This window comes from Stomoxys calcitrans, chromosome 5 (genome assembly GCF_963082655.1).
Source record: "Stomoxys calcitrans chromosome 5, idStoCalc2.1, whole genome shotgun sequence".
Taxonomy (NCBI): domain Eukaryota; kingdom Metazoa; phylum Arthropoda; class Insecta; order Diptera; family Muscidae; genus Stomoxys; species Stomoxys calcitrans.
In genome coordinates this window covers 159697541-159721510 of record NC_081556.1, presented here as the reverse complement: position 1 = coordinate 159721510, position 23970 = coordinate 159697541, and the positions used below count along the sequence as shown (strand labels likewise).

General features: G+C 37.3%; 5 protein-coding genes across 6 annotated transcripts; 3 read left to right on the top strand and 2 right to left on the bottom strand.

Moving 5' to 3' along the window:
- Positions 1-1412: 1412 nt before the first annotated feature.
- LOC106094738 (eukaryotic translation initiation factor 5A) lies at positions 1413-3914 on the top strand. Its single transcript, XM_013261976.2, has 4 exons — positions 1413-1514; positions 2450-2703; positions 3027-3228; positions 3310-3914. The coding sequence occupies exons 2-4, from the start codon at positions 2495-2497 to the stop codon at positions 3379-3381; spliced, it is 483 nt and encodes a 160-aa protein (XP_013117430.1). The 5' UTR covers positions 1413-1514; positions 2450-2494; the 3' UTR covers positions 3382-3914.
- Positions 3915-9693: 5779 nt separating this feature from the next.
- LOC106095955 (uncharacterized) lies at positions 9694-11866 on the top strand. 2 transcript variants are annotated; one of them, XM_013263415.2, is made up of 3 exons: positions 9694-10087; positions 10143-10200; positions 10251-11866. In XM_013263415.2, exons 1-3 carry the CDS (start codon positions 9788-9790, stop codon positions 11774-11776), a joined length of 1884 nt encoding a protein of 627 aa, XP_013118869.2. In that variant the 5' UTR covers positions 9694-9787; the 3' UTR covers positions 11777-11866. The 2 variants fall into 2 exon arrangements, with proteins under 2 accessions (XP_013118869.2, XP_013118870.2); XM_013263416.2 differs by having other exon boundaries at positions 9918-10070.
- LOC106095956 (uncharacterized) lies at positions 11850-13615 on the bottom strand. Its single transcript, XM_013263417.2, has 3 exons — positions 12531-13615; positions 12332-12465; positions 11850-12274 (listed from the first exon to the last, which is right to left on the bottom strand). Exons 1-3 carry the CDS (start codon positions 13469-13471, stop codon positions 12081-12083), a joined length of 1269 nt encoding a protein of 422 aa, XP_013118871.2. The 5' UTR covers positions 13472-13615; the 3' UTR covers positions 11850-12080.
- A 1085-nt stretch (positions 13616-14700) lies between these two features.
- On the top strand, positions 14701-16223 carry LOC106095941 (polyhomeotic-like protein 2). Its single transcript, XM_013263395.2, has 2 exons — positions 14701-14821; positions 14878-16223. Exon 2 carries the CDS (start codon positions 14902-14904, stop codon positions 16069-16071), a length of 1170 nt encoding a protein of 389 aa, XP_013118849.1. The 5' UTR covers positions 14701-14821; positions 14878-14901; the 3' UTR covers positions 16072-16223.
- A 1793-nt stretch (positions 16224-18016) lies between these two features.
- LOC131997817 (uncharacterized protein K02A2.6-like) lies at positions 18017-22025 on the bottom strand. Its single transcript, XM_059369502.1, has one exon. The coding sequence runs from the start codon at positions 21972-21974 to the stop codon at positions 18444-18446; it is 3531 nt and encodes a 1176-aa protein (XP_059225485.1). The 5' UTR covers positions 21975-22025; the 3' UTR covers positions 18017-18443.
- Between the last annotated feature and the right edge of the window lie 1945 nt (positions 22026-23970).

Genomic DNA, 23970 nt, shown 5'->3' with positions numbered 1-23970 from the left:
ATAATGTACATACATAGCCAAAACTCGTTGACATCCGCTTAATAGGTAAATAAAACAGGGAAAATGTAGAATTTAAATGGTTTTATTTGAGAGTTTTCCTTTATAGAACTGTCAAATAAACCAATTTCAAATCTTCATTAAAGGTGGAGTTACATATTTAAAATGCAACTCTTAAAACAAATCCCACAAAAGCAAAGCGCAAAAGTTAAACAGTTTTTAACTTTGCCGCCTAAAACACTACTTCACGTAGGGCAGCACAGAATAACGCTCGAGTTCAGTCGTCAAAGTTAAAAATTCTCGTTGAGCTTTGGTTTGGAGCGTCACGTTGCAAAAATGCAACTTTGCCCAAAACAATTAAAGGTGGATTCATTTGTACAACAACCACAAATTATATGGTGCAATCCGCCATCTTGCCATCAAGCTGATCGACGTTTTGCCAATACACATAAACAAATTTGCTCATATACGCGAACGTATACAGGTGCGTACATGAGCAAAGAATACTCGAGAAAGAATATATTGTAAAAACCAAGAGAATGCAAACAAAAATCTAACATATTAATACCGTCAGCAGCAGTTAGCAGCTGTTCGCGTGAGACCACCTTTTTAAATGCTTAATATTCTTATTATATTTACATATAAAAGCTAAACTTGTTTCTTTTTAAATAGCTTTGAGTTCCATTATTTATTAATTTCAAAGTGTGGGTTTTGGTTGAAATTCCAACAACATATACGAATTTGAGTACAGCCCACACATTCACATTTGTGTGTAAGCATGTACGTAAGCAGTTGATAAATTTTTTGATACCATATCAATTTTTATATGTAAATGGCAACATTTTGGCCAAAGAAACCCAAATAAATCAAATGTTGTAACCTTGTCAAACCACTGAAAGAACGATTTAGGGAAATTTTTCCCCCAAAAAAACATGGTACCAGCCTTTAGGTTTAGTACTCTTGTCGGCTTTTCACGTGAATAAAAGTCAAACTTCATATAAAAAAACGTATCTGTAAAAACTGGTGAAATAAATGTAAAATTGAGTTAGTACAAAAAATTTAAAACAATTTTGTTTAAAAAAAATTATGATATTTTGCTAAAATTTTTCGTAAAAATTCCGAAAGCTGAACAGATTACTCTGCTTTATACGTTTTTTTGCAAGAAGTTTGACAGTTGTTCACGTAAAAAGCCGAATAGAGACAATTTTCATAAAAGTTTTGTGTTTCTATTGAGTTTTTTGTAGCGTTTCAGAAAATTAACCGTGAAAAATAAGTGTGTTTCAACTGTGAAAAGGAATATAGTATCAGCCTCTAAATAAAACATAGCAAACGGTACACGCAAAAATTAGTCCGGGGCCGCATGCTTTTTGATAAAATACAACCCTGAGGCACTTCAAACATGTGCTTGAAGAAAATGCTTGGTCATTGCCATCTTTCATGTTTAAACGGATATATTTTTTTAACAGGGGTCTTTTTGTTTCGCCACTTTTTTGGTTACGACAACCTTAAAATCACATGTGAGTATTTTAGGACATTTTAAACCAAATTCAGCAAAAATGTGTGCGAAAAAATGTGCCGATTGAAAAAAAATAAATTTTCAATGGAATAGAACAAAATAGATGAGATATGCAGCAGAAAAAGTGTAAAACGGTAGACAAAGCACGCGAGGACGATAAAAGCGAGCCGCATTTTTGAGAAGACAATTTTGAGTTTTTTTTTTTTGCAAACATGCATGATTCAGTTTTTTCTGTGTTCGGCTTCTTTGTGTACGCCGATTTTCGGCTCGGCTATCAACAAGCCGCAGTGACTTGAAAATGCTATCATTGAATTGAAAATTCTAAATTAAAGCCATCCCTTCTGTGCGTTCTTTAAAAGCTTGCGGTATTAAAGAATTTTTGCCACATTAACAATGTAGGCGGTGTGGTGCTAGCATAGTGAGCACCGGTTTTTTTTTATCTTTTTATTTGCCAAGCCACCTAAGGATTTTTGGAGACTAATCTTTTGAAGAATATGAAGAAATATTTGGAATTGGTGCACCAAAACAACGTGGAATTCCCGTGTAAAAAAATGGACAATATAGCGAATATTGGTGATAGAGGTTATGACGTCGTGGTATCTTCGTCTGACTTTGTGAACGCGGAACGTCTGTATCTGTATTGCTGTGGTGTTGTGTGTGCGTGAATATGTGTGATGTAGTAGTAGTACGTATACATGCCGCTGTATCTCATGCAACAACAACAAACATAAAGCGTGTGTTTTTTGTACCAGTGTTTGTATGAGTAACGATTCGATTGTAGAACAAAAGTCTAAAAGAAATAAACTTCCCAAAAAGTTGACAATATGCCTCCGACTATTTTTGCTTGAGGCGTGGCATTTTCGGGAGTGCACAAGAAATGTTACTTTTGATGTGCTAAATTTCTTACATGTTTTATCTTTCCTTTTTTTTTTGCAGAATATTCCTTTTTAACAACAGGGTCTAAACTTGAACTCTTGAAAAATGGCTGAAATGGATGATCATCACTTTGAGACCGGCGATTCTGGTGCTTCTCAAACCTATCCTATGCAATGTTCCGCATTGCGTAAAAACGGTTTTGTTATGCTCAAGGGTAGACCCTGCAAAATTGTTGAAATGTCTACTTCAAAGACAGGCAAACACGGTCACGCTAAAGTCCATATGGTCGGAATTGATATCTTCTCAAATAAGAAGTAAGTTAAAACAATTTTTTTATTCTCCAAAATGTATCGTATATTTCTTTACGCTATTTATGTCAACGGGGAGGAGAGGGTCGTAATAATTTGGCCATGATAATATCATCAGAGCGCATATTAATCCCTAGTTTGCGTTCATATATATGTAAACAAACTCGAAAATTGAGTCATCCCATTTTTACTTTAACTGGCACAAATCGCTACTAAAACTTTAGTTTCATATTGCGTTACATATTACAAAACGTTACAAATTAATTTTAATATTATCCTAACACTAAACTGCCTTAATATAAACAATGTGTATTGTTTGTTTTCCCCAGATACGAGGATATCTGTCCATCTACTCACAACATGGACGTACCCCATGTTAAGAGAGAAGATTACCAGTTGACCGATATTAGCGATGACGGATACTTGACTTTGATGGCTGACAATGGCGAAATCAGAGAAGACCTCAAATTGCCTGATGGTGACTTGGGCAACTCCTTGAGAGCCGATTTCGATAACGGCAAGGATCTTTTGGTAAGTAAAAAGGATTCCGAAGGAAGTTGCCTGCTTGTTTGCCACTGTTAATTCACGTCATCTTTTATTTGTCTGTTGCAGTGTACTGTCCTCAAGTCTTGCGGCGAAGAATGCGTTATTGCTATTAAGACTAATACCGCTCTTGACAAGTAGAGAGTGTATTTCTGTGTAGTGAGTTCTTTTTATTTTTGTTTTTAAGAAAATACGTACCAACAGCTACAACAAGGAGAAATAAAACTTTTTTGATAAAAAAAATAAGAATGAAAAAGGACTTGTATAATTCTAGTTGCTGCAAATTTAGTTTGCATTTAAAATGAGAAACCTAATTTGTATGAAGTATGTTTTTCTTTCTTAATAATGGTTTTTATAATATGATTATTATTTAGTTATTATTTTCTGTCGTTTTAGTTTTTTTTTTCCTGAAACAACATTGTTCGCTATTTTTTTTATTCTCAAGAAAAGAAAAACAAATGTATGTCGAACTATCTTGAAAGCATACTTCAATTTTAAAAATCCCATAAATTTAAATGCAAAACAAAAGCAACCATCAATTAGAAGAATAAACTGCTGAAGGGCCATTGAAAGAAAAAAAATGATCTTGTGTTTCAAAACACAACAGATAATAAAACAAAATTTTGCCAATAAAATTTTATACTTTAATAAAAAAAAATATATAAATTTTTAAATGTTTCGCATTTTTTATATTTTTTTTTTAATTTATAAATGCAGCAGCATGCCTTTCTGTTTTGCATTACACTGCTTTTTGGTTACAGCGCCTGTCTTCTCTTTTCATACCGACTTCAAATCCCGTTTAAAAGTGTGGCAGCTTTCAAACAAATGCTTTGGATATTCTAATCTAATCTTAAATATCTATAATAACTAAAGAAAAATACATTATATAAAATGTGAAAAATTCAAATCTTGTAATCACATCCACTTAATGATGCCTCAAAATATGAATAATGAAAACAAATATACTTGTGAAAAAGTTCGAAAGGTTTATTAATTATAGTAGTCGTTTTTCTTTTTTTGTTTTTGTTTTAAAAAAATACTACCGGGTGTATTCTAATTTTCATTTTTCCGTTCTTCCCTTGAAACAAATTATAGTTAAGCAAAAGAATGTCTCATGTCATAAATTTTCTTGGATAAAACCAAAAAGTTTACACAAAAAAATCGAGATTTTTATTTTTGTAAGAATAAATGGTTTTTTAGGGAAAAGTGAACGCGAAACAAACGACGTACCCACCGCATATACAAACAATCATATTTTTATGATGAAATGTTTTGCATAAAAAAGATAACTCTCTTTGGCCAAAAAATAAAGAATTCTACAAGCTTATCGGTTGAGTATGGCCTAAAACTTTTCGCACTATAAGTGCGGCAACCTGTAAATAGTCCCACCCACCACCTTGAGTTCTCATATTTCGTGCTACTTTGTGTTTCACACAACAGGATCCTTACAAAAATAAATCGGAGCACAATACCTTCTGATATATAGAAATGGCATGAGATTCTCCACACAGGATGTTAAAATATTTTTGGGTCGATTATATATTGCAACTCAAGTTTAGTGCCAGGAGCAAAAATCATGTAATAAATATTGACAAAAGTTGGAAATTTTTTAAGGTGCAAGTTTTTAATGTTTGGCCTGTGTGATTAGATTGATTGATTCAAAATGTAACTCGAGTACAAGAATGTTCAATATCTGTTCAACACATTCAATTCAATATAGAAATGGGAGTTTCTATAACAAACTTGCTCGTTGTAACGTAACTGTAGGAAGGTTGCAATCCACAATCGACCCCACAGTTTTGTTAGTTGGCAACGCAATGAAGAAGGATTACAATCCGTAATCGGCTCATTAGATAATATGCCTACTCACCAAGCGGTGGGAAAAGTATACTGTGGAAGCACCGAACATGGACCGTTTTGGGACTTACAATGGATATTGAAAGTCATAGCGGCAGTCATCGCCAAAGATTTGCGTCCTGGAATTAAAGAAGCTTAACCGGGAAATCGCTTTATACAATACGCGAAATAAGTATAAATTCACCCGAAAAAGTAAAGCTTTAAGGAATTAATTTTATATTTTGCATTGTTTGTAGGTGTTTTAGTTATTTACAAAACCTACATCATAAACTTCAATAAAAATACGCAAAATATTTCTATTGGGTTGCCCAAAAAGTAATTGCGGATTTTTCATATAGTCGGCGTTGACAAATTTTTTCACAGCTTGTGGCTCTGTAATTGAATTCTTTCTTCCGTCAGTTATCAGCTGTTACTTTTAGCTTGCTTTAGAAAAAAAATTTTAAAAAAGTATATTTGATTAAAGTTCATTCTGAGTTTTATTAAAAATGCATTTACTTTCTTTTAAAAAATCCGCAATTACTTTTTGGGCAACCCAATAGTTTTTAGAAAACTTCACTTTAGAGAATCAATATGCAATTTTTATGAACACAGACAATAAGAATCACATTGTTTTTGGTTTCTTGATAATCAATACATATGATAATTGGTAAAATATGGATTTTTACCTAATTTTTTTCTTAGAAGCTCCCGAATACGGAAAGACTCGTGGAAACCCTCTATTAGCGGAAGATAAAGGAAAAATATTAGCTTTTGAAGATCAAAAGGCTCTCAAATTGGGCGATTGCAAAGAAAAAAAATTAAAATTAAGTTAAAAAAGTTAAAACTGAATATAGAAATTGGTAATAAAACTGTGGCAATAGTTTTGAATAAATTATAAACAATTTCTGTAATGGTGGGACTTATAAAGCACTGTTCCAAAGGGATAGTATTTCCCAAAACTGCGGATCAAAATACTACGAAAAATATGCAGACAAATTTAAGAAATAGTAGGATGATTTGATCAAACGATTGCCAATGCCTGATTACAAAAAAAAAAAAAAAATGGCCGAAACACTCGGACTCATACGTAAAACATCAACTATTGATGACCGTCGATTTGATGATATAGCAAAGAGAATCCAATGCGCTTTCATAAAAGATTCAAGACGGACTTAATATGATTGAAACTGGCCCCATCATTCGCAAACGTTTGTTAGAAAATAACATATTTTCGAAAAGCTCAAGAATGGTGACATTGCTGTCCAAGAAGTTTACAGTTGCACGTTTTAAGTTCACTTAAGGACATATCGATTTCCCGATTGAGAACTGGAGGAACAAATTGTGGACCGACGAATGTATAATTGTACTATTCGGTGGAGCAGCGTCTAGACAGACGTCTGCCGAACTGCAAAATCACAATTTAAAACAACAAACAAAGAATATTGAATAAGAATTGCTGTGCTATTGGATCTATATCAAGTTATAGTCCGATTCGGACCAAAAACGAATGCTGAACATTGTAGAAGTCATTGTATTATATTTCAGTTCATTCGGATAAGAATTGCGCCTTGTAGAGGCTCAAAAAGCAAAATCGGGAGATCGGTTTATAGGGGAGCTGTATCAAGCTATTGATCGATTCAGACCCTATTAGACACGTATGTTGAAGGTCATGAGAGAAGCCGATGTACAAAATTTCTTCCAAATCGTATGAGAATTGCGCCCTCTAAAGGCTCAAGAAGACAAGATCCCAGATCGGTTTATATGGCAACTATATCAGGTTATGTACCGATTTACGCCATATTAAGCACAATTATTGGAAGTCATAACAAAACACCTCATGGAAAATTTCAGCCATATCCGATGAGAATTGCGCGCTCTATTGGCTCAAGAAGTCAAGATCCAAAATCGGTTTATATGACTGCTATACCAGATTATAAACCGATTTGAACCATACTTATCGCAGTTGTTGGAAGTGATACCAAAACATTACGTGTAAAATTTCAAATAGGACGAGAATTGTTCCCTCTAGAGGCTCAAGAAGTCAAGATCCCAGATCGGTTTATATGGCAGCTATATCAAAACATTGACCGATTTGGGTGGTGGGTGGTTTCAGGTCAATGGGGTTCAGGTCAAACTGTGACCTGGAGGAAAAAACTTTGAATGTATGTAAATGTACAATATATATAAGCAATTTATTGAGGTGAAATTATCTACACAGCCAAACTACTGAAAAAAGGATTACCGTTATGTAGGTGTTGCCAAATAACGGAGTAATCTTTTTCAATAAGCGCAGTATTCACCTCTGGCGAAATTTTCGTTACCATAAGAAATGCATTGACATACTCTAAATGAAATTTTCGATACCGGTTCCGTTACCGAAAATTTCGTTTGCAGGTACGCAGCTCAAATGAAACAGGGTGACATTCCAAAAATCGCTCAACATAAGGATATATATGGGTATAGCGACGAACTGAATACAGATATAATTCGGTTAGTTTTTTTACCAGCCTTGTGGATTTGCTCAAGATATATTGATTTACAGGTAGTGGCAGTTGCCCAACCACAAAATATTGAGTGCACTATCTGTCAAAGTCAGTGATTAGTGCAACTCTGATTTTCTGTATGTTACTAGTGCGCGCCATTTTTCGATGGGTGTGCGTGTCATAGTTCTTAACTATAATACACACACAGCCAAAACTCGTTGACAGATAGTGCACTTCGTGAGAAAAAAATGTACTCAGCTGTTTACGGTACACTACCTGGTAATTATGTCTTGGATTTGCCAGCCTAAAGATGGTACTATATTCGCTTTTCGCAGTTGAAAACAAATTTTTTTCGCGATTAACTTTTTGAAACATTACAAAATCCTAATGATAACATAATACTTTTACTCAAATTGTTCATAAGTTATGGGGAATGTCCTACTGAAAGAAATTATTTACCAGTCTAGCGGATTCGCTAGCTTAAGACCGGTACTCCGGTATTATATTCGGTCGTTACCAATCCCATTTTCGCAATTACTTTTTTTTTGATAATAGATTTTAAAGCAAAATAAACTTGCTGCTTTAATACAGTAGGACATTCCCTCAATACATATGGTCAAATTTTAACAAAATTGTTATTTTATCTTTGTTATTTTCGTAATGTTTCAAAAAAGTATAGCGAAAAAAGGTGTTTCAGCCATTACCGATAAATAAAACGTTCCCGCTAAATGCTTTTAACTTTAACGTTAGCAGCACTGACACCACGTCTGAAATAATTGAATATCAACAAAACAAATTAAATAAATAATTTTAATTTAAATATATGTTTCTCGGAGTTCATAAATGAGTTTATTAAAATCCTAAACAATTTTGCCACTTCAGAACTTTTAATCAGTGAATAAATTTGTTACGTTCTTCCTCTTTTAGTTTTGTCATTCAAATTGAATAATGACACCATGTCTTTTGAAAAACGACGATAAGATTAGCCGCTTAGCTAAACGGGATAACTTTTGTCTCCATACAAATTAAGCGAAAAAAATCCACTTAAAGGCTGGTACTATATATTAGTTTTCCACCGTTGATAGCACACATTTTTCACGGTTACTTTTTTGAAACACTACAAAAGTCTCAATAAAAACATAATACTTTTATGAAGATGTTTTCATAAGTAGTGGGAGAATGTCCTACTGAATAAAATCAGCTAGTTTTTTTTCCTTCAAAATCTATTATCCAAAAAAAGTAATCACGAAAAAATGTCGCGAAAAACGAACTTATTACCAACCATAATAGGTAAATAAAACACCCCTAATGTTCAGCTATGTGAAGTCACTAGCCCAACAACAACGAAATCGACTATACAACCCTGTGCCGTGCTGACGAATTGTCACTACACAGAACAAAATAAAAATCGGTTTTAATCACGAAATTAATTGATCCAAAAAATGTCTTAATTGAAACTGCTTCAATCACGAAAATGATAATATCAAACAAAGTTTTTGAGAAAGATATTTGAAAAAATTGAACTTTCAATAAAATAGTGATTGAAAAATTTTTAAATGTTCTGTTAATTTTTAAATTTATCCAATTAAAAAAATTATTGGAATTTTCGAAATATCCAATTAATTGTTCTAATTGGATCAATCAAAACTTTAACTGAAAATATGCAAATGTTATATTATTTTTTTTGCGAAAAGCACAACCTCGATTCGATGCAATATGGTTCACATATGTAAACCTCCTGGAACACGAGTTTGAGGTTTATGTAGTTATAAGTTAAATATGCATAACTTTCTAGCATCTTCCACTTTTATCCATAGCGAAACATTTAAAGGTGGTCTCTTTTGCAAAACAACCACAAATCATATGATGCAATCCGCCATCTTGTCATGAAGCTGATCGATGTTTTGCCAACACATCCAAAGAAATTTGTGTGCGTGTGTATATACGTGTGCGTACATGAGCGGAGAATATGCGAGAAAGAAGATGACAACAAAGAGAATGCAAACAAAAATCTGACATCTTAATATCGTCAAACTTGGCTGGCTGTTAACAGCCGCTCGTGTGAGACCACCTTATTAAATCCGCCTTGCCTGGTATTGGATTGGTAGTTAAAATAAATCAGCTGATGCTTGGCGTAACGTCTAGGCTAATTGCAGTGTCTCCTTCGGTTGTAGATGCAAAAAATAAACAGTAATTTTTAACATCATTACAGGCAACAATTAAGGGCAATGAGTTTTGACGATTCCATTCTGGCAAACATAAAGACGCAACAAGATTCTGACGAAGATGAAGATTGCGCTACTGAAACATTCATGGAGGTTTTAGATGGTTTTGTGTGTGGAGACCGATCGATGGACCCTCTTCTTGGCAATGAAGATGAAAAGAGCGAAAAGAAGGAATTTAACTGGATGTGCTCGGGAGGTGACTTTTTAAAACCATACATTGATGAGCAGGACATTATCGAGTGCAGTAAAAGTAAAGTTCCTCGAGTGGAATTGCGAGGATCGAATGGTATGGTTTGGAGTAAGGTAAAATAGTGTTTTGTGGTCAGTATTGCTAAATAAAAAGAATATATTGTTTTAGGTCCCTCCTACACCACCAATAGCCGACGATTTGCCGGACAATCCTTCATGTGGAAAAGGTATCCAAACATCGATTTTGTTGACTTCTTTTAAACAAAATATATTTTAGGGCCAGCTAAGAATGTTTCTAATCCACTTGAAGCGTGGCACTTGTTTATTGATGGTCCAATGCTCAACCAATTGGTAAAGAGTACAAATGAAATGATAAAAGCAGTCCGAAAAAAAGAGTCACACCAAAAACGTTTAACAGACATGACTGAAATGAGAGCTTGGCTTGGTCTAAACTATTTATGCGGAGTTCTGAGAAATTCAGCACATCCTGGACCGACAGAAGAACTGTGGACTTTGGAGCTTGGAAATGCTATATTCAGAGCAACCATGTCGTATAAACGTTTCGAATATTTGGGTGAATGTGTGCGTTCTGTTGAGCAGAATGATGGAGATGCATACCATCCATTAGATGATATTGGAGACTTTTGGGAGAAATTGGTTATTAACTGCCGATCATATTATTCACCCAGTGATTTCAGCATGATCGACGAATATATATTAGATTTAAGTATGGACCCACAAAGTCCTTTCGATCATACCATACCAGCATGTCCCGGATGCCGTGGCATACGCTTTGTAACAATGTGCGATGCAAAAACTTCATATATTTGTAATGCCATTGTTGCAAGTCATCAAGATCCTTTGGATGAAGAAGTATACCAATTGGTGAGTGACATCAAAAGCTCGCGGCGATGCATCTGTTTGAATGAGCGCTACAGCTCAATTGGTTTAATGCAAAAATTAAAGCAATGCCAATTGCAAGTTGTTGGTTCTTTGGCAAACACAGCGAACGAAATTCCTACGGAAATTTACAATCAGTTAACAAACCAACAAGTTTGGTACAGTAAAAATGATACCACATTGATCGGAGGCTTAGATCCATCTGTTTCACCTACGACATGTTTACTGACGAATGGCCTTTCAACGCGTATTAATGCTGCGAAGCTTTTTGAGACAGTAAAGGGCTGTAATGCCAAAGCATATGAACAGTTCCGCAGATTTTCAACTAGACATGCACGCTCAAGATATAGATACATTTGGTCATTGGAATTTTTTTATTTCATTCTGGACATAAGCGCATTTAATTCCTGGATAGTTTACCGCTTGTCTGAGAAAGGTGATGCTGATATAGAACAACGGGATTTTCAACGACAACTAGGTTTATATCTGACTCAACAACAACTAAAGCAAAGAATCCATATGAACATTAAACTTCCCCTTCCACTTAAGTTACAAATAGCTGAGGTTTTAGGCGAAAATGTGGAATCTCTTCTTAGCAGTGCATCTAAGGTTTCCATTGAAACCAGCAAACTAACTGGTTCAATTCCAAATGAAAAGGCGCTAATACCAGAGGGCATTACACTACAAACCCGTGAAAACGAGAATCGAAAGAGATGCAGGGGTTGCAAATCACGAAATGGTTCGAAAATCAAAACGAGATGCCAGCAATGTCTTCTTCCATACTGTATGAGACACATGATTACCAGATGCGGAGCGTGTACAGGCTATGAATTGAAACAAACAGATGACTTAAGTAAAAGTGAAGAAGAACTGGCTGGAGACTTAGACGCATCATTAGATTAATAAGTTTCGTAATCAAAATTGAACTATCATAAAAAACTATTCGTAAAAAGAAAAAATTGAAAAGAAAAAAGAGTATGTTTTTGCAATTGTCGAGCATTTAATAAGTTTGTAAGTTTTGACTAGTACATTTTTGTTGAATTATAGATTTTATTTTAGAAGTAATCACAACAAATGTCTATATAAACTAGTAAAGATCAACCAACGTATTGCTATAATTATGTGCTATAAACTCATATCGGGTGCAGTTCAACTATGCCTTAGCCAAAACGGCTCAATAACTTCAGAAAATATTTGACAAATGTTTTTAAAATTTGTACTGAAATTCTCTGTAAGATCGCTTTGGAGTAGCTTTTCGTACAGCGGGTAACTCTTGGGCGGAGTCGTTTTGTTTGATAAACAAGCTGAGAAACTGCTCGTTTTGTGTCTCGGACAAGGGCATTACTAACTCACTACAGGATTTAATAATTTCTGCACAAGCACGAAGGTCCTTGCGGTTATCTGTAAGAAAAATTGCCTCATTATATTACTACGAAACCCACTTATGTTCTTAATTACATTGATAGGTAAAGAGCAAGCTAAGACAGTTGGAGCAAGCGTCTCTCTCGTTGTATTGCAGAAATACCTCGATTAAGCGATGTACAGCATCCACATTATTTCGACTTAAAAAGGAACTACATAGCGTTATAGACCTAGTCGGAGAAAAAGTGGAAAATAGTTATACAGAATCGCTATCATTTGCCGTGTAAATATGTACCTCTTAGCTACCAATTGCTGCAATTCATCGTAGTGAGATAGCAAATCAGAAGCCGATTTCTGATCACAAAACCAATCACTGATAAAACACTGTTTCCATACGCAAGCCAAGACAAAGATGTCCTTATGTTTTTCATAAAGCGACCGTGCCACTTCCATAAGACAAACTAACACCGCTTCACTCTTCTTGGCTAAGGTCTCCTCCGCAATAGTTCGAAAGGCGGCACGAATCATTCTTTTACCCTCACTAGAATTGCTAACTTCGTAACCTTCGAACAACGTTGTTATTGCCAAATCAGCTTTGCCGCTCCGCCATTGTGCCATGGCCTTAAATGGTGCCAAGTCCACGTACGTTTCAGATAAGGGGTGATTAATTTTCTTGCAGATTTCGGCAAACGATTCTATCTGTTGGATACGAGATAAACTGCTTAAATATTTCAGACAAGCAATGAGAACATCATTTGAGGGAAGTTGCTGCCACTGTATACACTGACGGATCAAGTACAAAAAATCCACTTTATTCTTAATTTCCAAGGTGGATGTTAGCAAATTATCTAGTTGAGCTTGCGATAGTGAGCGTATATCCAAACCTAATTCTGGCGAACGAAGTGCATGCAGGTCATTGAGAACGGCTTTGGACATTAGACCAAAATTCTGCGAGAAACTGCTTGTGCTAGGAACACTATTGTCAGTTATGGTCCTGGTGGAGTTAGTTAAGGGGTCAGCTTCTGACTTTTTCAAAAAGTTGCCTCGCAGTTCTTCCCATTTTTTGGTTTTGCGCTCGACTAGTTCGTTAGTAAAACAATCAATGGCATCTATTTGCGTCGATTTTCTTTGGACTCCACTATTAAGTGCTGGCCACAAAAATGAAATGCAATTTTGAAAACGCTGCAGTGCCAACTTTCGAGGTGAAGCCGGCCCAGCACGAGTGAGCATAGCCATATTATTAAGATACCTCTATGGGATACACTTCGTCCGCTTTTATTTTGTCCCTTATCTTGAGTCAGTACATTTTATTAGGTAAAACCTCCGAATTGTTATATCGCTCTCTATCACAATCTGACGTTTTAGTTGTAGTTGCAATCATGAATACAGTATACACTGATATAAGGTAGGATTTACACAAGATATATTCATTTAGAGGTAGTGGCTGTTGCCCAACAACAACGTATTGAGTGCATTATCTGTCAAAATTAGTGTTTAGGGCAACTCTGATTGTGTGTATGTATGCGGAAAAGCGATACCTAAAATAACCATTTCGGGCAAAGATTACTTTAAAATCGGCATGTTTAGTAAATTTGCTGTAGAGGCTTTAAACATTGTTTGTGCAAACAACTTTTTGAAACTGTTTAAGAGACATATGAAGTAAAATAAAAAAAACATAAGCCTGAATGGGGGATCTCGGCTTTGGATTTTGAGAACTCAAGGGTATTTTATTTTTTTAATTTGCCTATTTTGACATGTTTTTGAGATAGACATGTCATGTTTGAAATTCATCATGTATATCAACATTATCAATTTACATACGATTCTTCATTTTTGCTATCACAAATGTCATTTTTGGCTTATGAAATACATGTGAAATAAACAAAAATAAATAATAGAATGAATGTAAGATTTCATGTAATTATGCATGGCGGATTTAAAAAGTTCGTCTCACGCAAACAGCTGTTAACATCAGGCCAGGTTTGACGGTATTAAGATGACAGATTTTTTTTCGTTTAAGGTGGTCTCATTTGTACAACAACCACAAATCATATGGTGCAATCCGCCATCTTGCCATTAAGCTGATCGACGTTTAGCCAACACACTCAAAGAAATTTGTGTGCGTGTGTATATACGTGTGCGTACATGAGCAGAGAATATGCGAGAAAGACGATGACAACAAAGAGAATGCAAACAAAAATCTGACATCCTAATATAGTCAAACTTGGCCGGCTGTTAACAGCTGTTCGCGCGAGACCACCTTTATAAATCCGCCTTGGTACTGTATACACTTTTCGCGGTACTATATTCACTTTTCGAGGTATTTTTCGGCGATTACTTTTTATAGATAATAGATTTTATAGCAAAAAACTTTAACGAATGAAAATGTTTGAAGTTCTTACTCCACTTTATTAAGGGCAAATGAGACGATTGGTCACGTTGCGTTACGTTGCTATAGACTTGACTAACTACTGCAGATTTGCGCCATTTCACGAATGTCAACATCTAATAAAAAATAATTCAATTCAATAAAATAATCAAATACATAGTACATTGAGGAATTTGTTTGCTGGGCAGAAAACAAAGGTTTGTATCGATGTCTGTACATTATTTATGGAAGTATAACATAGCAGTTTTTTAAGAAATCTCGCAAGTTCGAGTTGGCGATGACTAAAACTATGGAGGATAGAAGACAGGAAGAACCGCTTGTACGAACAACAGGACGCATTAAAAAACCTAAAGCCGTATTTGACCCGTCTGACAATTATCTACCAAGGGCACAGCGCATATCACTAGCGTCTGCTAGTAACCAAAATGCAATACCGGATCGGCGCATTTCCCACAGCAGCAGAATATCGACATGTTCCACCGACAGTGGTAGTGCTGCGTCAGTATCTAAAGATGCTTGTGTGGTTTGTGGCAAGCGAGAGTCGAAGCGACCAGCATTTGCGTCCAAAAATCGTCTCATATCATGTTTGGACTGTGAGAATAAGATCCATAAACTATGCCTAAAAGTCGATATTGATGATTTTGATCAATTGAGATCGAAATTCAAGTGCGACAAATGCGCTCCATGTGCAGTGTGTCACAAGGTGGCTAATTTGGAGAACGGAGAGACGGTATTTATGTGCTCGAAATGTGGAAAGAGCTATCACAATCAGTGCTTGACGCAAAAGGCTGTTAAAGCAGGCGAAGAGTTGCCTCGAGATTGGAAATGTCCAAAATGTACAGTTGAGCCCATTGATGATAACGACACAGAGAATATGCCTGTTAAGAAGATACGTGAAATAATTGGAGAGATACAACCACAGCCGGTTACATCTACTACAAAAGCCATTCCGGCTGAACCGACTTCGAGCAATTGCACTCCTTCGCCGGAATTCAATTTGAAGAGGGCACATAGCGTTGATACAGTAAAGAATGAAGCCGAGCAGTTAGCTAAAGGCGAAGAAGAGGATGGACACGTGGAAGAAAAACGGCACAAAGTTGTTAATCCAGTTACTACTACTGCCGACTGCAGTAGCAGTGAGCCTCGTAAAGCTGTTGTGGAGTCAGTGCAGCGCAAAAGTCCCAACAATACCAGTGACGATATACCGGACGTGAAAAATTGGACCGTAGACGAAGTTCATGATTATTTTCTCAAACAGTTTCCAAATGAAGCAGGCGTTTTCAAGGACCAAGAAATTGATGGACGTTCTCTTTTGCTATTGACGCGTAGCGATGTAGTAAAGAAATTGCCACTAAAACTGGGTCCATCACTTCGGCTTTATAGCGTGATTTTGAAAATACAAACTCAATTGAATGATCCCACATTGGGCTGGAATTGTAACCTTTGAGTTCATCATCTATTTTTCTTTTTTATGCATATGTTACTTGGAGCCTTTTCGGCGTAGAACTATATATTCATAGAATAAATTCTTTCTTTTCTTTCCGTCTTATAATTTTGTACTACATTGAATAAATTCGAAATACATACAACATACATAAACTTCTTCATTATATGTACCTTATTTCGTGCCATTTATTTCAAACATCACGGAGCGCCTGAACTGACATTAAATAAAATTTTCTTACATCTAGAAAAATAGTAGATTCTGAATTTTCAATGTTTACAGATGAGAAATATCAAAAAACTAAAATAACAAAATTTGTGCCCATTTGCACAAGTTGTTACTGGAAGTCGTTCGCATACTTAATCTGCCGGCATTATATATAAAAAATAATATCAAAAGTTTAAGCAAATTGGTTGCTGTGTTGTGAAATTCAACTAAAAAAGAATGTGCAATTACAAAAACGATTGAAAATTTCCAATTATTACTACACCACCTCTGTGGTACAGGGTATTACAACATTTTGCATTTGTTTGCAACGCACGCTAAGAAGGAGAAGAACTAGACCCATTGATAAGTATACCGATCGGCTTAAAATCACTTCCTGGTTCAATTTAGCTATGTCCGTCGGCCTGTCTATGTATTCTTGTGATTATGGTTGTTGTTGTTGTAGCAGTGTGTTGTGTACCCGGTAGCTATTCACCGCATCTGCAGGTTCTTGTGTCCCGCTTGCACGGATACGAATACAAATATGATCACGTGCAATTCGTCTAGTGTGTTGCTGGCAGCCCCAGCACTAGGCACTGATGCGATGGCCCAATCCGCCAACCATCTAAAAAAATCACGATTACAGAAACGTCACAAGAAAAAATTGAGCTGACAACCCTCCCGATGACGACCTATGGATTTAGAACATGAAACGTTAAAACTCTCTCAGAGGCATCGAGACTTTTCCAAGTCCAGAACGAGATGTCAAACTTCAACCTAGATATCCTGGGTTTAAGTGAAGTACGATGGCCGAAATCCGGAACTATGGATCTACCTCATTTTCCAGGCAATGAAATCCACCGAATAAATGGGGTCGGTATTTTATTGTGTCCGAAAGCAAAGCGAGCTCTTCTATCATACAATGATATATCTGAACGGATCATGACGCCAAGATCAAATTAAAAATTTCGCAAAATATCCGTTGTACGAAACAAAGTTCCATTATATTCCCAACTCGACTCAGTGATACGCTCTCTACGAAAAGGAGACATTAAACTTGGTATGGGAGATTTTAATGCCAATGTGGGCAATAACCGACAAACAGCAGCATGTACGGAGACGGCCACCTCTATCATAGGCATTGCTCGACGATCCCAAAAACCATAAAAAACCGGAAACGTCTACGCAACGCTCTGCTATGAACAAAATCAAGTGTAACTAAAATCGCGGCAAGGAGGCCTAGTTCGCAGATATAAGCGAATATATACAATACTAATATGCTGGCTGAGCAAGCCGAATATGCAGCTAATATTGGAGACATACGTGGTGTCTACGAGTCAGTAAAACAAATGAGTGGCAACAATATATGGCCAACGTCAATATTAAAAGATGAGGATGCGCCAAAACCCATGCAGGGATATATCTACGGTCCCACCCACCTGCGAAGAAATTGAGTCCGTTCTGGTCTCATTGGGTTGCCCAAAAAGTAATTGCGAATTTTTTAAAAGAAAGTAAATGCATTTTTAATAAAACTTAGAATGAACTTTAATCAAATATACTTTTTTTACACTTTTTTTCTAAAGCAAGCTAAAAGTAACAGCTGATAACTGACAGAAGAAAGAATGCAATTACAGAGTCACAAGCTGTGAAAAAATTTGTCAACGCCGACTATATGAAAAATCCGCAATTAATTTTTGGGCAACCCAATGTTGCGTCCCTTGCTTTTGAGTAAAGACACAGAATGTTTTATAAAACGTTATAAAACTATATTTATTAAAATCAAAATAACAAAGTTGAGGAGAGCTTAACTGGTGCACTTGTACTTGACTTGAACGCAGAATAAGAGTGTCCATAACCTATGGTTATGTTCATCTTCTGCTCTGCTAACAAACGCACAATGTACAAACAATAACGCCATGACATGTATCGACAAAGTACATAAACAAATCTAATTAGATTTGTGTAAGTAGAAGACCAGTATGTTTGTACGTGTGTGTGTGTACGCCAAAGCAGCAGCAAAAGAACAACAGACATACATGCAGAAATATGAATATGTAAGTATGTATGTGCGTATCTACCGTTCTGCCTGTAAGTCTATATTAAAGTAACAGATCAAAGAATGTTAACAATCGTTTTGTGTGGCAGGGTTGCCATCCACAACATCTCCCCTTTTAGGATGTGTAGTCCCTGAAACGTTGAGGTGCACGTCTGACACGGCTGGAACGACGGACTGATGTTGAAGGGTGTGTAGGTGAAGGTTGTGTAGGTGTTGAAGGGTCACTGGAAGATTCACTTGGCCGTTGCAAAGTTGATGCCGGTGGGTCAAGAGTAGATGTAGATGTTGATGCTATTTCAGATGATGGACGTGTATTGCGAGGCGGTGGACATATCTCAAACATGTCAAACCAAGGGGTATTGCTTGTTGATGTGTCGTTGTGTCGCGTACGAAGCTGATTTGCATGCGATTTCATCATCTTGAAATAAGGGAACACCTTTATTTCCACTTCATAGTTCACTTTACCAATTTGCTTCTTGACTATTGCAGGTGCCCAGAAGAATTTGTTGTGTTTGTACACCTTTGCATAGACTTCAGCACCAATTGCAAAGTGTCTGGATTTTGTATTGAACTTCCGATTGTATTGCGCTTCCATCTTATCATTGCGCAGGAGTACGTCTTCTTTGGGCTTAAACAGCAAATCTAAATTTATTCTCACTTTCCTCCCCAGGAAAAGTTCTGAAGGAGATTTACCTCCAGGTGTGTTATTGTTGTCGGTTGCTCTGTAGTAGAGGAGAAATTCTCGTATGCCTTTGAGACTGTTTTGGTGTTTCTTTAAAGCACGTTTAAAAGTGTCAACAAAACGCTCAACTTGACCATTTGATTGCGGGTGGAATGGGGCGGTGCGAATATGCTCAATGCCGTTTTCACTACAAAACAAAACAAACTCTTGTGAAGTAAATTGAGTACCATTATCACTCACCAATGATTCTGGGAACCCAAATTTGGAACAATAGTCCCTGAGACACTCTATTGTTGATGACGACGTCGTCGACTTCATTGGGTAGACTTCAGGGTACTTGGAGAAGGCATCAATGATCAAAAGATATGTTGACTGATTCACTGGACCAGCGAAATCAATATGAATGCGTCGCATGGGTCTTGTAGCAATGGGCCACGAATGCAGTGTTGTTCGTGGTGGTGATTTAGCTGTTGAGGCACATACATCGCATCTTTTGATTATGTCTTCTATATCCTTGTCAATATTCGGCCAGTACACGTAGCTTCGTGCCAATGATTTCGTGCGAACAATACCTTGGTGTCCTTTGTGTAGTTGTTTTAGTATACGCTGCCGCAGAGTCTTGGGGATGACCATTCTATCTTGGTATAGAACACAACCATCACATGCTGACAAACCTTCACGGCGTTGGAAAAAAACAAGCTCTTCGGGGGTCTTCGTGTCTGGCCAGGAATTTTGTAGATACTTGACGATGTTTTGAAGCGTATTATCATTTGATGTAGCTGAGCGGATCATATTGTGTGTGATGGGCAATGCTGTGATATTGTCCTGAAAAATATATTTGATCTCAGCTTCCATTTGAGCACATGCAATCACGACGTCTTCTTCGGGTTTTTCGTTTTTGTTGATTAGCCTGGATAAAATATCTGCGCAACCAAATTTCTGTGTTGGGGTATAGCTCAACTCAAAGTCGTAGGACATTAAAGTTAAAGCCCAACGTTGTAGTCGACTGGCTGTGTGCGTTGCTATACCCTTTTTGCTTCCAAAAATCGCTAATAACGGTTTATGATCGGTTCCAAGCTTGAAACGACGACCATACAGCATTTTGTGAAATTTGCTTACGGCAAAAACCAAGGCTAAACCCTCCTTCTCGATTTGCGAATAATTCCGCTCTGCTGGTGTCAAAGAACGTGACACATGATACACGGCCTTCTCGCCACCATCGGGGAAAACGTGGCAAATATAGGCGCCAATGCCTACATTCGATGCATCTGCTGCAACTTTGATTGGGAGTCTTGGGTCATAATGAGTCAGCATCAGTTGGGAACCCAGGATGTTTTTGAATTCCTGGAAGGAGTCTTCACAGGCCTTACTCCACTTCCATTCACGGTCCACTTTTAGCAAGTCGTCCATTGGTGCTCTTAAGTTGCGCATTTTCCGTATGAATTTCCCGTAGTAGTTTACTGCACCCAGGAAAGATCGAAGCTCTGAAACATTTGTTGGGGCTGGCATTTTCAAAATGGCGGAAATCTTCAAAGGGTCAGGACGAATTCCAGTGCCATCGACCTTATATCCAAGATAGGTGCAACTACGGGAAAAAAATGAACACTTATTAATGTTTATGGTAAGATTATACCTTTGGAACCGCTGGAAAACTTCATCGACTGCGTGTTGATTTTCCTCTTTTGATGGCGTTGCAATGATGACGTCATCAAGATAGGGATGTGCAAACTTAACTCCAGATAAAATTGTGTCAATTGCCTGTTGGAATGCCCCTGGTGCGGATTTGATCCCTGGTGCAAGTCGGTTGAATGTGTAGAGACCTCGGTGCGTGTTGATGGTGAGAATCTCTTTGGTGGCATCATCGACTTCCAGTTGCATGTAAGCATCCGTCAAATCAATTTGCGTGAAAAATTGGCAATTGTTGAAGTTGATAAAAATGTCATCAGGTAACGGCAATGGGTAGGTGTGAGGTTCCATACACTCATTCAATCCAGTGGAATAATCACCACATATGCGAACTTTACCGTTTGACCTCTTTACAACAACAATAGGTGCTGCCCATCTGGAGTAACTTACAGGTGTGATGATATTTGCCTGCTCCAGGCGTTGGAGTTCCTCATCTACTTGTTGTAAAGCGGCATAAGCGACGGGTCGTTTTGGTTTGAAGACGGGTTGTGAGTCTTGTTTGATTTTCAAATTGACCTTGAAAGTTGAGCAGTGTCCAGGTTGTGTGGAAAATATCGATGGATATTTGCTTTTGATATTTTCGATTTCCGACGTTGAAATTGTGTTGCAAATTGTGTCGATAGGCAAGCTCCAGATACCAAGTTTGTCCATTAGGTCAGTACCCATAACGTTCAACTTGTTGTTTGGGGTCACAAAAATTGTTGCTTTAATTGACTTGCCTTTAAATTCAAACTCCACTTCACACTGGCCCAAAAGGTTCAGTACATGGTCTGATGCGTCTCTGGCAATATGAGCTGGTTTCAGTAGCGTTGGCTTGTTTATTTGCATCCACATTCGGCGCGAAATTATTGTTATGTCTGCACCAGTGTCGAACTGCAAGCGCTGCTTGACGCCATTAATTTTGACGCTGACGTGCTTTCTATTTGCAGCAACATTTCTAACTGCAGTAACACTTACTTGCGCTTTGCTATACTGCTTCTTTTTGCTTTTCTTCTCGCTGCGCTGTTTTGATGTTGCAGCGAAACAAGAACAGTAGCCTTCTTTGTGACCTACGATGCCACACTGCTCACACAAGTGTTTGCTGTAGCTGCAGTTTTTAGCGAAGTGCATTTCGCCACACTGCCAACATGGACGTCGCGGTTTTTCACTGGGTGCTGCGCTGCTCTGCTGCTTAACTTTGTGCTGTTTGTGATTGCGTTTGACTGCATGGACGACATTTTGTTCTACCACGGCGGCATCTTTCCTCAAGCTGAGCATACGATTTACCTCTGACACCATTTTGTCAATGGTAACCGTGTCTTCAGTGTTTCCTTCTAGAAAGTGCAATAGGCGGGCCCTAACATCAGCATCTTCTGGTGCTTGAAGTCCTCGCAGAAACATCAAGCACTTAAATTGATTCTCCGTCAGTTTGCCAAATTCGAAATTGTCACAATTTCGGTTTACCATGGCACCATATGTGAAGAAGTCCATTTGTGTTGTCTTTGTAAACTGCATACATGCGACCCGTGAACTGAAAAGTGACTCTCTTCTTCCAAACAGTGTTTTGAGAGTGGACACTGTTGTCTCAAAGTTCAAGTCTCGAGGCACTTTTGGTAGCAAATAGTCGGCATATTTGTCAAAAACCTCCGGTTCCAGCTTCCGCAACACCAATTTCACTTTTTCGGCGTCAGCGAGTTTATTTGCATCTTCGCCGAAAAGATGATCATAGCGTGCGTACCAATTCTCGAACGTTTGGTTTGCCTCCGGATTATATACAAACTCTTTTATGCACTTGGACAGCATATCCATAACACCATCACTGCTTGTACTTGCCCCTCCGGATGGCTTTGCGATTGCCACCAACTGCTCCAACAACCTGGCTTGTTGCGCCAAAATAGATTGCAATAGTTGTTCTTCCATTTTTTTTTGTTAGTACGTTGTTGTACAATTTGAGAAAAAAAAAATTGTTTTTTTTTTTTTTTTTTTTTGTATGAAAAAGACTGACGTCGTCAAAAAAACACTTGAAAATCGTTTAAGAATCACTTTAAATCCTCGTCGCCACTGTTGCGTCCCTTGCTTTTGAGTAAAGACACAGAATGTTTTATAAAACGTTATAAAACTATATTTATTAAAATCAAAATAACAAAGTTGAGGAGAGCTTAACTGGTGCACTTGTACTTGACTTGAACGCAGAATAAGAGTGTCCATAACCTATGGTTATGTTCATCTTCTGCTCTGCTAACAAACGCACAATGTACAAACAATAACGCCATGACATGTATCGACAAAGTACATAAACAAATCTAATTAGATTTGTGTAAGTAGAAGACCAGTATGTTTGTACGTGTGTGTGTGTACGCCAAAGCAGCAGCAAAAGAACAACAGACATACATGCAGAAATATGAATATGTAAGTATGTATGTGCGTATCTACCGTTCTGCCTGTAAGTCTATATTAAAGTAACAGATCAAAGAATGTTAACAATCGTTTTGTGTGGCAGGGTTGCCATCCACAACACCCAATATATTGGGTTAGCTTGCTTTAGAAAAAATGGGAAAAAAGTATATTTGATTAAAGTTCATTCTAAGTTTTATTAAAAATGCATTTACTTTCTTTTAAAAAATCCGTAATTACTTTTTGGGCCTGCTGGACTGTCGCGGTATGGGGCATACTCTATAGCTCAAGCAATTATCCCAATAATCAGGGAGGCTTGGGATACAAACGCGTTCCCCAAGGAACTGAAGAAGGGGATCATGGTTACAATCATAAAAAGGGTGATCACAACCAGTATAAGAACTGTAGGGGGATAACATTGATAAACGCAATAAATAAAGTGATGGCAAGTTTTCTTCTGCAGTGTATTGGCAGGCAGGTTGTCGACCAGGACAGTCGACAGTCTGCAGAATTTAATACACATCTAGCTTCATTCAATTTTTACATTCATCGACTTTGAGCGCACTTGTGACACAGTTTCGCGAAGTTCAATGTGGAGCACCCTGTTGAATAAAGGCATCCCTGAAAACATCGCAACACTTATGTATAGGACTAAAGTTCCAGTCCGTTTCGAAGTAGAAGAGAGCCGACCATTTGGGATCGACAAAGGAGTGAAGCAGGTTTGCATCCTGTCACCGACGTTATTTTTTATTTTATTAGACTCCGTATTAGAAGCATCTAATGCTGAGACACCCTATGGCATACTAACGACTTCCCGGAGACATCGACTATGCGGATGATATATGTATGCCTCTTTGTGCATCGCTTCGAGCACATAAAGGCGAAAATGCTGCTAAAGTTG